The 16040-nt window shown below is 41.8% G+C and overlaps 1 protein-coding gene across 3 annotated transcripts in view; it reads left to right on the plus strand.

Moving 5' to 3' along the window:
- LOC110988713 (microphthalmia-associated transcription factor-like) overlaps positions 1–16040 on the plus strand; it is a 117850-nt gene that overhangs the window by 75913 nt on the left and 25897 nt on the right. For all 3 annotated transcript variants that reach the window (XM_087136247.1, XM_022252492.2, XM_022252493.2), the window contains 2 exons: positions 1656–1836; positions 10170–10245. In XM_087136247.1, coding sequence (XP_086992373.1) covers positions 1656–1836; positions 10170–10245 — 257 coding nt within the window. The remainder of the gene's footprint in view (positions 1–1655; positions 1837–10169; positions 10246–16040) is intronic.

The raw sequence follows: 16040 nt of genomic DNA on the forward strand, positions 1-16040 counted from the left end.
GCTGCTACAGGGGCTCTGAATTTACTGAGCATGTGCATTCCTTTCTATAGTAGAAAGTATAGCACGTATAGCATGTCCACTGCAGATTGTATTCATTATCCCTTCCTGCGCTCACAATACTACTTCGACCAGTGCATTTTCGTATAGAACACCGGGCACATTACCCGCCAGAGACTTTTTTCTTTCCTGTGGCATACTTTCTGTTCTCGACAAGCGAACATTGTTCTCACGCTCGAACCACACGAACACGCAACAGGATCACACACCATCTCCAGCCAAGACAGGGTTTTTCACAAACTCACTTCTGCTGTTCACAAATGGCCGAGAACGTAGCGCCTGAACTCAACCCGTTCTGGGAGAGAGGTCGGCCGGGTGCGGCCACATGCATCCATGGAATTCCATAGGCTTGCCCACACGCACTAGGCCCGCCCACATGCACTAGCACGTTTGTGTGTTGCGATGCGGGATTCATCAAGCACGCGCGCACAACTCAAAGACTTTGATCACCAGCCCTTGTGTTTTAATACATTCAATTTTTGGACTCGTTTGTTACTGTCGACCCAACAAGATTCAAGGGGCTAGTCATAAATCAACATTTGCTGGTTTGAAAAAAACGTGCACTCCTTAAATTTTTAAAGAATGGTTTTTGTTGCTCTCCTTGGAAAACATTAAGGAGCACGGAGGAGCGCAAATGCGATCACGCTCCTTTAAAATGAAGCCCTGAAGATTCAGTTAAAACTGCAAAAACCATGGGCAATCTTTTCCTTGCAGTTTGCTATGAAAACTGGACCTGTGTCTTAAACCACAGGTCCAGCAGAGAATGTATCCTTCTGTGTTAGAAATTTAATGGAACGTATACCTTGTAACACAATACTTCTGCATTGCAGTTTAATGATGTGAATTAATTTCATTGATACCCTTTCTCCTCAAACAGTGAGGTTTATTCAAGCAGTTACACACATGAGTTTGAAGGAATCATGATGAACATTAACCGGTGTAAATTTTGTTTACTGTTGTTAAATACATGTGCGCAATCTAGCTTGTGCTTCTTGCAAATGAGAAGTTCTGCCTGACCAGAGAAGTGGAACATTGAACTTGCAATGATGACATAGTGACTGAATGATTTTACATTTTGCTCCCTGTGATGAGCAATCATTTTTACCATTCTGGCTACAAGACTGTCTGTTTATGGCCCTAAAAGGAGCACAGAGTAAAGAAGACAACGCATGTCTTTTGAGTGGCCACCCTTGCCTGAACCACAAACCACATATTAAGGGAGATGTGTAAATGCACTTATTACCTTGCTGGAGGTAGATTGGGTCCAAGAAGTTAAGAATCCTGCAACTTAAACCAGAAACAATGTCAACTTATAGTATTAAACAATGTCAACCTTTCTGCAAAGTGTCCAGAATGAGTTATGAGATGACTCCTTGCAGTGATACAATACTTTTTGATGGGAGATATGTAGTGTGAGGATAGTAAACCTATAGAGCACATGAAGGATATAATAACCTCTTCATTACTCTGTGTATGGGCTCCATTGCCAGTCAGCAGAGTCCTTCCTAAACAAGTTAATTTACTCAATTCGTATCTGAATTTCCATGCTTTGTATTCTTATTTTTTCATTTCACCTTCCCTCTTTTACTTCACTTTAGATGCCTGTTCACACTTACCTAGACCAGTTGAGTCCCAGTGGTGGTATGACGCCTGTTGCAGTCCCTACTCAGTCTGTCTCGTGCCCTGCTGACCTCAACAAAATAAAGCAAGAACCACTTTCAGAAGATCACGTTCGGGCTTTTGCAAAAGAAAGGCAGAAGAAAGATAACCACAACATGAGTAAGTGCAGATGTTTTATTAAAAGTACCTATTTCATTACTGCACTTTAAAAATCTTTTTATGCTTGTAAGAAACTCACAAATTAAAGTTTATTACTTTTTAGCAGAGCAGGGTTATACATGCCTAATTCCATATATTTTTGTACACAGACAAAGCTTCCTGGAAGTCTTCAAAATCTGGTTTGCTTTTGACTTCTACTTGCCAACGTGCATGGCATGTTGTAGTTATGTTGCTTCACGATGGCCGAGCCATAGTGTTGAAAATTATGATATTGTACAAGTATTGAAAAAAAGGAATTATAAGATTCCGCATTTGTGACATTTAACTGTATTTGGATAGTTATTTAACCACTTCCACCCGGGGCTCCATTACCAGAGTCATAGTCCTTATATTCGTGGCCGGGAACTCCGAAATTAGAACTTTACTATAAAAAAAAAAGTTGTGGGCGTTTCTTAAAAAGTTTGGGGCTGTCAGTTAAAAAGTTTAAGCCATCATTGGCGGTAAATAAATTTGTCAAAGGCAATGATGGGTTGCTGGAGCCGGAGAATTGGGACTTTATTTTATAGCCGGGGTGACCGAACTTATAAAAGCCTGGAATAAAAGTATGAGCTGCTGAGAGCTGCCGGGCACTGCCAATCAATCCCTGTATTCTTTCAGCGCAGAGTGCTGAAATAAGTGGAGGTAATCCGTGTATTGTTTGTGCAGAGCGCATTTGCTCGCGCTGCCGGGCGCTCGCAGCGGATTATCGCTGCACTGCACTGAAGCCAAAGCGCGGGCTGTGCGGGCTCATTATGCACCTGTGCCCCATGAATGACCCAGCCCGGGTGCTGCTGGCCCTTGCCACGTTGACTGACAGGGCACGGCCCTCACTGCTTGAGAATAAAAACGCCATGCATTGGCTACATGTGTTCATATTGGGTATCGTGTTATTCAGAGCACAGACAACATGGCTGAAGTTATATCCGGAGAGTCCAGTTCTTCCAGTGAAAGCGAGTTTTGTCTGAGTTCAGACGAAGGTTCTTCGTCTTCTTCATCACCGCCGTCACTTGCTCAAGTACAGTCAAGTACAGAAATTGACAGTGATGTGCCCTTGGCTGTATATGCCAAGCGCAAGAGACAGTTCCGTACACAGACCGCCGCGTCAAACAGCAGCAGTGCCGCACCGTTCCGGTGGACAGATGAAGACAGTACACCGCTGAAGTACGGCTTCTCTGGTAATGGTGGTGCCGTCGATCCCTGCCTGCATCGCAGCTCAACCTGCAGTGAAGTCTTTGAACTGTTTTTTGACGACGTTCTCTACAAGAAGATAGTGCAAGAGACCAACCGGTATGTCGTGCAGAGGCCCGCTACAACATCGGCGCACATGCGATCATGGACTGATCTGAACACTAGAGAACTGAAGGCCTTTCTGGGCCTTTGCATAATGACGGGATTGCGATAGCTTCTGGTCCACCGACCCACTACTGAAGATGAGCCTATTCCCGTCCGTCATGCCCCGAGCTCGCTTCCTTGTCATCCTGCAGTCCCTGCACTTCAACGATAACACTGCCATGCCAGATGACTGCACCGACCGCCTCTTCAAAGTGCGCCCAGTCGTCGACCATCTTGCTCAGAAGTTCGCTACTGTCTGCGTTCCTCAACGGGACATTTCCGTCGACGACTCCCTGCTGAAGTTTTACGGGTGTCTCCGCTTCGCTACCTACAACCCCAGAAAGAGGGCCCGCTTCGGCATCAAGATGTACAAGTTGTGCCAGAGCACCGGGAGTGCCGCCGGGTACTGCTACAACTTCAAAATCTACACCGGCCAAAGTAAAGGAGACCTCCCAGCAACTACACAAGTGGTAATGGACCTGGTGAACGACCTAAGTGGCAAGGGCTACAACCTTGCCCTCGACCGGGCCTTCAGCAGTCCCGATTTGTTTCGATGACTTCACAACCAGAAGTTCAACGTCGTCGGCACCGTCATGGCAAACAGAAAAGGGATGCCGAAAGACCTGCAGTCCGTCAAGCTGAAGCGGGGTGAAACAGCGTTCCGGTCGGCCTACCTGATAGATAAAGACAAAGAGACTGTACTGTAGTTGGGTATATTCCATTTGTTTTGGTAAAGAAATGCCACAATCAAAAGAATCCCATTGCAGAAATGTACTCAATATTTCTCTCATTTTGGCAAGTTACATCAGCACACAGTTAATAGAGATTCATACTGGGGGAGGGCTTTTCAAAATTTAACATTTACATTTACATCATTTACATACTTAATGTGCTGTTTCTGCTTCAGTCTGCATGGAAGTGGTGTGCTATCTACATGCATTATTGGTTTTTGATGCACCATCAACAACCCAGCAGTTACCCTTCTTGGATATCTTTATACAGGATGATGCTGTGTACAGTGAGAACATGTTATGTCCAAACTGATCAGCTGTAGGATTATTGGGACTACCACCTGTGCCTCGCTGTTTTTAGAAGTCCAGTTAGTCTTGGTTAAATTTGGCACTATAAGGAGGAAATGATCACAAGAAGCAGCTCTCCAAATTCAACGAAGGAGCACACTACCAAATAAAGAAAATAATGAAAAGTATTTTAGGGTAGGTGTCACGGGGTGATATTTAATCAAAATTGCTGTGAAGTTTATGAACACCAAATTTATTTTATGAGGCTCTTCTTGTTGCCAATGTGGACATTGCAGTTGAAAACAAATGTTATTTTTCTTGGACCAGCACACCTGAACATTCCTTTAGTCGTACAAAATTTAATGGCAACAGCAATCCATTTACATTATATATAACGGGTTTGCCCTTACCCAACGTAAGGGCAAACGTTAGGTAAGGGCAAACCTGTTATATATAATTAACATCTCCCCAACGCAAAAATACATCATGAAAATAGTTCGCGGTACCCGCTGCTTCATTTGACTCGGACTGGCCAGCCGACCCCGACAAGCTCGGTGGTCGAGTGGTTAAGACATCTGCACTAGTAAGCAGGAGGTCGTGGGTTCGAGTCCCACCCAAGTAAGCTTGTGAGGTTTTTTGCAAGCTCTCGGACAAGCACTGAGCATACATTGCTTATTAATATATCTCCCCAACGCAAAAATACATCTTGAAAATCCATTTACAGTCAATCAAATAACACCAGAAACTGTACTGGCCAGAATTTGAAGCTTACAAAATGAAAATTATACTCATCCAACCATCAAATTATGAATTTCAAACTTATCTCTAAAGATAAGCGACAAAAATCTACAGATTCCCAGTAATAGAATGATGATTCACGACAAAGTACCATGTCTGGTAAGTTACAAATTGTACAATTACACTTTTGGTATGAACTTTGCCCTGGCTTGCACTGACTGTCTCGTTTGTGTAGTTAAAGTGCCTTTGTGGATATTTTACACCACATTTACGAGCCTGCCTCCCAGCAAACGTTCAAGTCCTATCAGGCCCCTCATGTGTAAATTCAAGCCAAACAACTAGATTCGGCTTAGCCTTCAGTTTCGCTGGTTTTAGTCATAGCTTGAACATGTGGTTTTGAACCATGCTCCAAAATAGTTGGAACCAGCAAAACCAAAGTCTCAGCCTAATGTACTCATTTCAAAAACACTCGATTGCATCACTTTAAGTTCCCTTTTACGTCAGTGTGCATTTGCACGTTATAAAGGCCCAGTGCCTGACTTTTTGCGTAGCATCGCTAAGCACATGTTTGAGGCTCCAGGTGGTCACATACTCACTGCTAGTTGTACGTCACGTGCAACCTTTCCAAAATAACAACTCGATCAAGGCTTTAATATTTGCCAAAGTTTAAGCTGAAAGTTACCAGTGTCATTAATTTTAACAAAAGCAACAGCAAGGACCAGGGTCTTTGCTTTGTTTTCTTGAACATATGTCTTTAATGACAAATTCAGCTGTCCAGGGACCAAGTACTTGCTCCCGTGATGATTAGCCCAATTTCGAGTCCAGATGTATTATTACCGACTGCATTCCTGGGCATATATGAGTGCTCGTCCCTAGCTAGAGTAATTTGTCAGAAAGGTTGGAGGACTGCCATTAACAATTCATAAGATAATTCATACATAAGACTGCTAGTGTTGTAATTCCATCACTCTGTTATTGGAACTAATTTCAATCAAGCATACATTTCAACAGAAGAAGTTGTGTAATCCACATCCAAAGTTATTCTCAGTATATGTTTATGCTGTAAAATGGTCCTTAGTCGTGCTGTGCATCCACTTATTCAGGCAGGACAAGGGTATTCAAAATGCAGTAACAAAAGAGAATTACATAACTGATCAAATGAGAATCTAAATATCCTTTAAATTGCCTGAGCAAGGCTAGTCGATTAGAAATTTTACTGACACTTTGACACTTACTTTTTGGCCATGTTGTTGTACGATCTGGGTGCATTGTCCCTGTAGCTTGGTGGATGAGTTCCCCAGTCTAAAGCAGTATGGCATCCTCAGGGACAGTGTAGTACAAGCCCCACAGTCTAGTTGGCAGTTGCCACATACTCGTGACCATGTTCAACTAATTTATCGTGACCTTGTTATTTCTAACGATCCACATGACTAAAAGCTTCATTAATCAGCAAAGATTAGTTCCTCTCTCTCAACAAATCCATAAGTCTATGTTGCAAAACTTGAGAACCATCATACAATGAATAGGAATCCTTATCCTTTCAGTATTTTACTTAATTCAATATTTGATATAAAGGAATCATATTTACTTTGAAAGTCTAGTTTTTAATTTCTAATTGTGCAATTGGTGTTTTTAATAATACTATACATACGTGTATGAAGTGCTAATTGAATACAATGTTCTCTTTTTTTATGTAGACAAAATAAAATTGATTTGAAGTACTTTATAATGTAATAGTTATATACATTTTACAGGGGATATTTGAATTTAAAGGGCCTGTGAAATATGGTTCTTATTAGTTAAAATTTAACACTGTACTTTTCTAAATGATAACCAGAATGTAAAAGTTGCTGCTTTGTACATTTTAAATGATATCCAGAATATCAAAAAGTTGCTGCTTTAACCACTTTGCACCGGGTGACCCGGTATCTGGTACCGAAATCAATCAAAGGAGCTGGGTCTTGTAACAAAAGACCTCACTCTGAACAAAATACATGTACCAAGCTGCTGGGACTTAAAGAACATTTTTTCAGTTCAGTCAATAGCGGAAGGAATCCATCCTTCTTTGAAACACTGTACCATTATTTGTGACATTCAATACGAAGGATTACAACCAAGGATGAAAGCTCTCCAGCACTGGAGTGCTGAGTAACACAATATCGCAGCTCACTAACCTGGCCCCATCGAAAAAGACGCCAGCAGCGAATGGCTCCAGTTTCAAAAACAAAAGAAAATTACCCAACACCTCACAATCTGGGATCTCTTAACAAGGAAGCAGGCCTGGCTGAAATACTTGTACACGGGCGTCAATAGATGTTGTCTGTCAGATTAGAGTAGCCATCAGACAGTCATTCGTGTGGGTTTAACCCCATGATGATGGGAATTTCTTTCCGAAAGCCAACTCCAAGAATTCCAGCCTCTCTTGGCCATGAAGGCCACCTGCCAAATTCTCGGTTTGTGGCCCTGCGTGCTCTGCACGCTTGAACTACACGGTGAAAAGGTTGATTGTTCGGTGGCATGCGGCTCTACTCATGCTTCCACATTCCCGTTGCCTCTTTTCAAAGTGGGGACAATTGTGAAGCTGGTGATTATGATGCAAATTCGTTCTTTTCATTCCTGGGTTACACACAAAGGCCAGTTACCATATATACAAGGCGTGTCTTGCCGCGTCCGGGCGTGAAGGGGTTAAACGTTCAGTAAATGAAGTAATGAAATTTTGGAGAACTTTGAAAACGGAAAAATCTTGAAAAACGCCCATATTTGTGGATTTTAATAGAACCCAGTAGCAAGTGGTTAAAAGCTTTTGAAAAATTTTGGGCAAGATTGGAGACTATGCTGGACGGAACAAGGCAGGGACATTGAGGCTTGTAACTTTATTTTCTATTGTGTTTAAATTAATTGATGATGAAAAGAAATTCTCGCTTATGTTATTTTGTAAATGTAAACAGTGTAAGTAGGATGGTTATTCTATTGCAGTAGTTATCACTTTTCCCAATCACAATAAAGATTTCCTTGCTCACCTTCCTGAATTACACTATTTCTGCTGTTGTTTAAGTCTTAATTTTTAACTTGACTCATAAGATTCTGTTTGTGGTTTAATTGATTTTCCTCTATGATAGCTCAGAAAATCTGTGTGTGCACTGTGTGCAAGCGGAGGTGGAGTCTCTATTATCACGGTATCGAGAAATGATTTTTACGATGGCCCTTAAAGCACGTTATTTGCAAATAAAGATAAGCAGAATTATTAAGTTTTCAGAGGAAACAGAATAACCTCATTTTGTGTCAATGTTCCATTTTACCTGAAATTGACTTTATTTTTCCGGTCTCCTCTTCTAAGATGCCAAACACCGAGAGAACGAAATGCGAACGATTGCATTGTGTCACATTACACTTTTAATCCCACAAGAAATGACTTCATCTGTTTCTCTAGAATGTTTTTACCCCGATCTTAAATGCAGTAACAACTTTGACATTCATCTTTGGACTTACATTGTTTCTACGGAAGGAACATTTTCATTTTCTCGGTGTTTGTACGGAAGGAATATTTTCATTTTCTCAGTGGACTCGTCCTTTTATAGATGTCTGAAGCGATTGTTAAAAATGTTTGCTTTCTGAGTTCTAATTCCCCAAAAGAATAACCATCTCATTAGACCTGAACTATTTCATTCAAAAGTAAAGTTAGAAATTCTATATATATCCCTTGCAAAATTCCCCAAGTTGTATAAGAAAAGAAAAAAAAGGAGACATTAATGCTGACATAATTGTTAGCTATTAATTGCCCCGCAGGGTGAAAGTACACTTGATACAAGTCTATTGCAGTGGAGATGAAAGGCATGCTTTATGCACGTAAAACTTTTTTAAGCGCAGAACCCTTATTTTGACTCCCAAAAAATTGGACACTTTTGTGGTTAAAATGTGTCTCAAGACACCTTTGAGTATTTCAAAAGTTACATACATGTCTGGGAACACAGCAACAGATATCTCAAGGGCAGGGCAGTGTTAGAAAAAAACAGATAGATTGTAGGTAATGACAGAAACAGTGAAGGAAAATTTGTAAATTTTGGAAAAACTCCGTCTTTTATTTAAAATTATCAAAACGTACGGAAACTTGCAGAATTTTTCACTCTGTATTATTAAAACTTATCTTCGCGCCGTTATTTATTGATTTCCTGGGTGAATGAATATTGGTGGTTGGGAACTCACTGGCAATGCCAAATTCAAAATTTCTGATATTGTGATGATAGAGTTTACCACGATAATATAGGAATGGAGTATACCAGCAAATCTTATTTCTAACAGTCTGTGCATGTCTATTAAAGCTACCAAAGGTCGGTCCCTAAGGGCAAGTCCACTCTAGAGGTGTGGTAGCTGGGAAAGACAGGCAGTACATGAAGTTTTGTCCAACTGAGGCATTATTTGTTGGGGTTGTTACTTGAAGGACAGTGGTCATTGCTATTTTGGGACAGAAGACTTTTTTGAAAGTCACCTCAACCATGTAGCTATGGAACACAAGCTCCATACCTCATCAAATAACCTGTTGAGATGATGAAAAAATGGGACTTTAGAAGAAATTTTATGAAATTGAAATAATTCTCAAAGAAGCACCAGTATTTAATTAAATATAGAGTTTGTCAACAAAGAGCTCTCTTAAGGGGGATACCCTAAAAAATCTGCATACCCAGAATGTATTTACTCCAGAATGCAGCAGTGAAACGTGGCAAGTCTAAGGGTTACCAGTGATGCAGTGGTGGCAGTCACTGTGCTTCGTCTACATGTGGGCTTGCCAGAGTGATTAATTGTATTAATGTCGGTCAGAACTTCATTCCAACTACTTGTGTTTATTATGACAATAAGCTCCATGGTTTAGTCAGTTACCTTAGGCCTTGATGTTGAATTTGGAAATGGTCACATATGAAGTGTTGATATCCAAATTTACTGTGATACATCCATGTCATCTTTAATGAGGGTCAGTTCTAAAGGTGCACAACACTGCTTTCCATCGAGGCCGTCAGATTTACACCATGGGTCGAACGCAAACAATACTTTTGTTTTGTATTCATGAACTTGTATTCTTTAAAACATGGAATTGTGCATAGAAGTCACAAAGTGTGACATATTTGTATAAAATCTCTACAGACTGAACAAGAAGTTTTGTCGCCCATCTTACTAATGCTAAGTTGTTACTTTTGTTTAATCCAAATGCAGTTGAACGGAGAAGACGTTTCAACATCAATGACCGCATTAAAGAGCTTGGAACCCTCATTCCAAAGAACATAGACCCGTAAGTTAATCCATTAAACTTTTCTTGTCACAGCATTGTTATCTTACAACTTGTCCCTTGGTGAAGGCCGTTTATTGGACAAATTTTATGATTATTCAGTTGTAGTGTACTGTGGGCATCAGAAGATGCTTGCTCTTAAAAGGCACAGCCCATGTTCATGCCTTCCAGCCCAAAAAATTGTTATTTTCAAATTCCTGTTTTGTTTGCGAAAAACAGCTAAAATACATTTTTGGCCCACACACTCTCAGATGTGATCCAAACACGAGCTGTTTCCACTTTTTACAATCTTTATGAAACAAACTATATAGGGAAACAGACTAAGTGCTGATAAATAATTATAAAGATGAACAAGGAAATTGACTGGAGCGGAATTTGAACCTGCAATCTCTGGAATACCATACCAGTTCTCTACCAACTGAGCTTTCCAGCCCTATGTCAGTGGTTCTTCCCACTTGTTAATATCTCTGTTGGGGTCGCTAGCAAACAAATAAGGGAAAACATGATTCCAAATTCGTTTCCATCTGTGGCAGTACTGTAGTCAAGTTGCAAACGTTGAGTTTAAGTCCTAATTCACAAGTCTTGTGTCACAGTCCTCGAGTCTGAGGCATGAGGCAGTTCTAAGTTGATCTGCAATTCCATCACATAAATCAACTCACCCCTATTACCTACATTTGTATATCAGTGCACATGCACAAGGAAACTCACACACACTTTACCTGACATACCTAGTGTGGCCATACCTTTCTTTTCATGCTGTTAAGAAACTCAGAGAAAATACTTGTTTTTCTTGAACTGGAAACACTGATTTTCAGCTGGCTTTTTTTACAAGGTTTCCTTGACTATTCCTCATCCTGTTACGACAGATGATTCCAGCCCCCAAATGCCTCTAAACTTCTTCTTGTCTAGTGGACATGTGTAAGTCCACAGAATGTCTTCCTTTCCTGCATCATGTGGACATCTTTTGTTCACAAGTCCACCCTAGATATGTAAGGTTAGCACACTGAAACAGTTGCCAAAACCACACCCTCCATGCCCATTGCAAGTCCTCAGAAAGTGCTGTGTAACACAAAGATTTGTCCTATTTTTTTCAGTCACGCCTTCAGTGTGGCTATGTAGAGTTACATGTATCCAAATCTCTCTCCACTCAAATACGGCAGACGATGCTAAAATTAGACATAGAACTATTAGCTCAAGCCATGCATTTGGTAAACCGCCTTGTCCCTCCAAGCCTGATTTGTACTTCCAAGTGTGACATTTTCACTTTAACAACTGAAACTACTCTATTACTACTTCATTGGTTGGGAGGTGCTCAGGGACGGGCCATCAACCAGTCGCAACCAGCACTGCTCCTCTTGAAATTAATCCTTTGTGCTTTTGATAGCCTGAGAGAGCACTTTCGACTCAATCAACTGTAGTGCGCCTTCTAGTGCTACAACACTGTGCAGAGTCACCACCATGTTTGTCCTTCCTTTTCTAGTGCCATTGCGTTACAGTGGTGTGCAAAATAATTTGAACACTTGGCATTAGGTACTTAAATTGCTTCCAATGAAAAGGCAATCAATACACCCAACACTTGCATATTTGAGAGTGAAGTTGCTTGTAGTATTTAAGGATGTATTATCCAGACTCTAGTAACCAGCTATTTATTCACCTCTTGCTCATTATTCTGCAGTTTCTTTTTTGGTCTAAATCAATTGCAATGCTGTTTCCATGCATTAGTTCAGATTTGAAGTTCATGATGGTGAAGGTGGCAAGTAGAGGTAATAGGTTTGTGGTAGCACCGTGCATAATATCTCTGTTGTGAGTATATATGTATGTGGTTCTGATAAGAACCAGAGGGTACTAAATGTTTTAAACAATATGCTCTGTCTGTCAACAGGAGACTGGCTGGCAAGCTTTGGTGGTCATCATCAGCAATAACCTTTTGTCAACATCCTATGCATAAAATTTTGAACGTATTATGAAACCCCCTAATTCACTGCACTCAACCTACCCAAATAGTTGCTTAATATGCAAATTTCCTTTGCGAAAACCCCCCAATTCACTGCACTCAACCTACCCAAACAGTTGCGAAATATGCAAATTTCCTTTGCATCTGATTCTATTTTCTAAAAACTGATCAACCACAGTGCACCCTCTGGGCCCATAATGCATAGTGGTGCCACTACCATGATTCTAAACGCATGTGTCAACTTTGGCATCTTCAAGTTATCAAGTTTCCATTTTTGCTATGCACGTTCCTGTGTTAATTTGATCAACTGTAATGTATTCAAATAAACTTTACACTAAGGATCATGTCTGTCTTTTGTGTTTTTGTGTGTTTTCCCCGTTTTCTTGTTATTTGTCTCCTCTCTTTGCATGTGCATTCTCGTAGGTTCCCCACATTGACTGTGCATAGCTGTTACACTAAATGTTTTGATTAGGGTCAATGGGGCGACCCAGGATTGTTGAGGGTTTTCCCGAGGTGGTGCAGCGATTCAATTCTGCGATCCCCCACCCTCCCCCAACAGGAGTCCGTTTGCGGATTGATCAAGTTGCAGCTTATTTCATGAATCTGTGCCAGTACAGTCTGGTTTGGACTTTGGTTCTGAGCTGTAGTGTGTGCGATATCCGAACGCTCTCACTGGAGCATCACAGACAACGGAAGTGCAGAGTGGTGCTGCACTCGGAGTTGAAATTTCCCCTGCATGCTAGGTCTGGGAGGTGCATACATTTCAACACACCCAGTTTTTCCCAAGCATTCCTTCTGGGTGATGAGGTCCAGCAGTAGTCTTCTCTCTACCAATGCCTTATATATAACTCACCAATCCATCGGTATGGCCCTCAAGGGCACACACAGTGATGGTCCTGCGCCGGTCGTAGTGACGCCCCATGCCATGAGCTGCCGACCCAATTTTTTTTTTTAGGCTTTATATGCCATGCATGCAAGTTTGTGATTTTTTTTGGGGGGGGGGAATTTTAATTTAGTGCCATGCAATGAGGAAGCATGATTGATGATGTAGCTGTAGCATAGACCTTTTTGGGCCAACATTTTCCATTTCAGTGAATCAATTATAATTGATCCATAAATGCATAAAGGATGAATATTCGAAATGTTGATAGGTTTAGTAAATCATGTGCCAGTTGGAATTCCAGTATCTAAAGATGGGATTGTGTCATTTCCATGTCAAATCAAATGACCTCTTGCAGTTACGACAGGCATCATAATCTGTTTGCACTTTTTAACTTACTGTCTTGTGAAATTTTTCTTACATATCCCCATTCGAGGTGCAGCTGTGTTACTTTATTTTTTTCTTTAATTTTTGATCCTCAAACCTTGTGCTTTTGTGTGTTGTTGCTTCTATGACAAATCAAACTGAGTTTCAGTAAATACCATGTCACATTTTGCCAATTGAACTAATTGTGAGTCTGGGTCACGCATACTAAACCCTGACCGCGGCTCAAACAATTGCTCATAGACCTACCAATACACTATGCATCGGACTGCCAGCTAGCACCCGAGACTCCCGTGCCAGGGGCCAGCTAGGTGGGAAACAGAGAAATCTGCTCTCGGGGCGTCACTCCACCATTGTATGGAGCTTTCCCAGTGAATAAAACACGATACGGTCAGCGTACCGTGTATGCTTTATCCTGACCATTGGTCCTCTGTTCATAATGCCGGCGGTGGATGTCATTGCCCTACCGGCAGACGTATTGAGCCCTCCGATATCTGAAACTTTGTCATCATAGGCACTCAGGCATGTAAAATCGACTGTGATCTAAAGACAGGCCCCCTCTATCTATGACCAGTGATCACGCCATTCAATTCAGTATCCATGTCTCGAGCATCCTAATTCACCGAACTTTACATGTACATCGTCGTGAATTCTGCACGCTCCTCTCATCTATCAATTTCCGACTCTCCATACATGTATATTCTTTCACTCGGCCTGGTCACACCCACATTGCTTTTCAGACACGCGTTTTTCTGTAGTGGGCATGTCCCAAAGTGTTTATACTGTGACTGTTACAAAATGGTGCCTACCATCTGTGTACAGTTTTGTTTATGGGTTAGCTATTGTAGACTTTCTGACTGGGCCCCACTTAATTGCAATGAAAGGTGAAATTGGCAAACATTAACAATTTCACCATTCAGTCACTCATGCTGTCTGTTCCAACGAGTAAATGGAACGGTTATGAGTCTGAGATAGATCTAAGATGTTTGGATACTTAACTAGGGGAGCGATCTTCCATCTTTGGGCGCTCCTTAACTGCAGCCTTTCTATTTTTTTGCAATACATGGGGAATAACCTTAATTCACCATGCATGCAATGATATGGCCATAGCCCTCCAACTTGAGGATATGAATGGCCACTTAGAAGGGAGTGTAGTGTAACAGGGCTTATTACATGTATTCTTTTCTTATGATGAATACTTCAGCCTTGTTTTAACATGTGAGCTGACCTTCCTTACACAATCACCTCCGGTGGTGGACCATCCTTTCGTACCTCTAGGTCCGGATGTAACTGTCACAATGAATATGTCACTTATCGGATAGGAGCCCCTCCTCCTGCCCTCCATTCCTCCGGGGTCTGGGGCTCTGCCTCTTGGGACAAACACATCAATGTGTTTGAACTTCAAGCAGTGTTCAACAGTCTTGGCCATTTTCGACAACACCTAGTAGGTCGTTCCGTTCGAGTCTACAGCAACAACTGAACGGCAGTGGCATACATCAAACATCAGGGCAGCACTCGCTCTCCCCAACTCTGCATCCTTGCATAGCACCTTTTCATGTGGACGAACAATCAAGGCATCACTCTCCAAGCCATCCACATAGTAGGAACCAGCAACGACATGGCAGACGCACTCTCTTGGGGTGTCGTCATCCGAACATGGTCAGACAGATCTTCTCAGAGATCAAACGTCCCATATCGATCTCTTCGCATCTTCCAACAACGCCCATCTCCCGACATTCTGCTCCAGGTTTCCTCACCTGTGGGCGTGGGCAACCGATGCCCTACAGATCGACCATTCAGGCCTTCTTAGTGTACGCCCTTCCTCCAGTCTCCCTCATCCTGTGGGTCCTGTCTAAGAATAGGAGCCGTGTCAAGTCCTCTTCGTTGCCCCGTTCTGACCTCGCGGACCATGGTTTCCAAGACTGATAAGACCTTCTGGTACTGCGACCGTTAATCTTTACGGTCAGACACTATTAATCTCAACACCGAGAAAATGTAGTTTTAACTTAATTCCCCATGAAACTTTCTAACATGGCAAAGTAAGCCCTTTTTCACTATGCAAAATGAGCCTGCTTGGCGGGGGACTAGCTCATTGGATCAGCCAAACCGTTATGAATAGCAATAGAGTGCCTCGCCTCCTGGAAGCTCATGTAAAAACACCATGGAACTACAATTTCCCACCTGTGGAGGTGCTAAAACCCACAGATTAACAGTCTAATTGATGGCGGGATTAGTTTGACAGGCGGCCTCATCAGATTCTGTAAAAATCGCAAGGCCGCCACGCTGCAACTGGCCGGCCGGCTGGCCTGGTCCACCATGTTTTTGCGATCACACAGAGTGCAGACACGTACACCCACACTATCCATGCAGTGCGATCGCGAGCACGTGCTCACCATGGTGAGCCGCTCGTGCGTGGCTTTCCTGGGGTGATTATTTTTACACTTTTTATTTAATCTCATGGTGTAGTTTGGGATACATTAATTAACACTGAGATACTACATGTAGTATATTGTTATCTAAATTTCTCTTTCTACCGTTAAATAAAATCAGCTGCTTAAATTGTAAGTGTGTCTTCGTTTA

This window comes from Acanthaster planci, linkage group LG04, assembly GCF_054643075.1.
Source record: "Acanthaster planci isolate LZ-2023a linkage group LG04, COTS_SCS, whole genome shotgun sequence".
NCBI classification, from domain to species: Eukaryota; Metazoa; Echinodermata; class Asteroidea; order Valvatida; family Acanthasteridae; genus Acanthaster; species Acanthaster planci.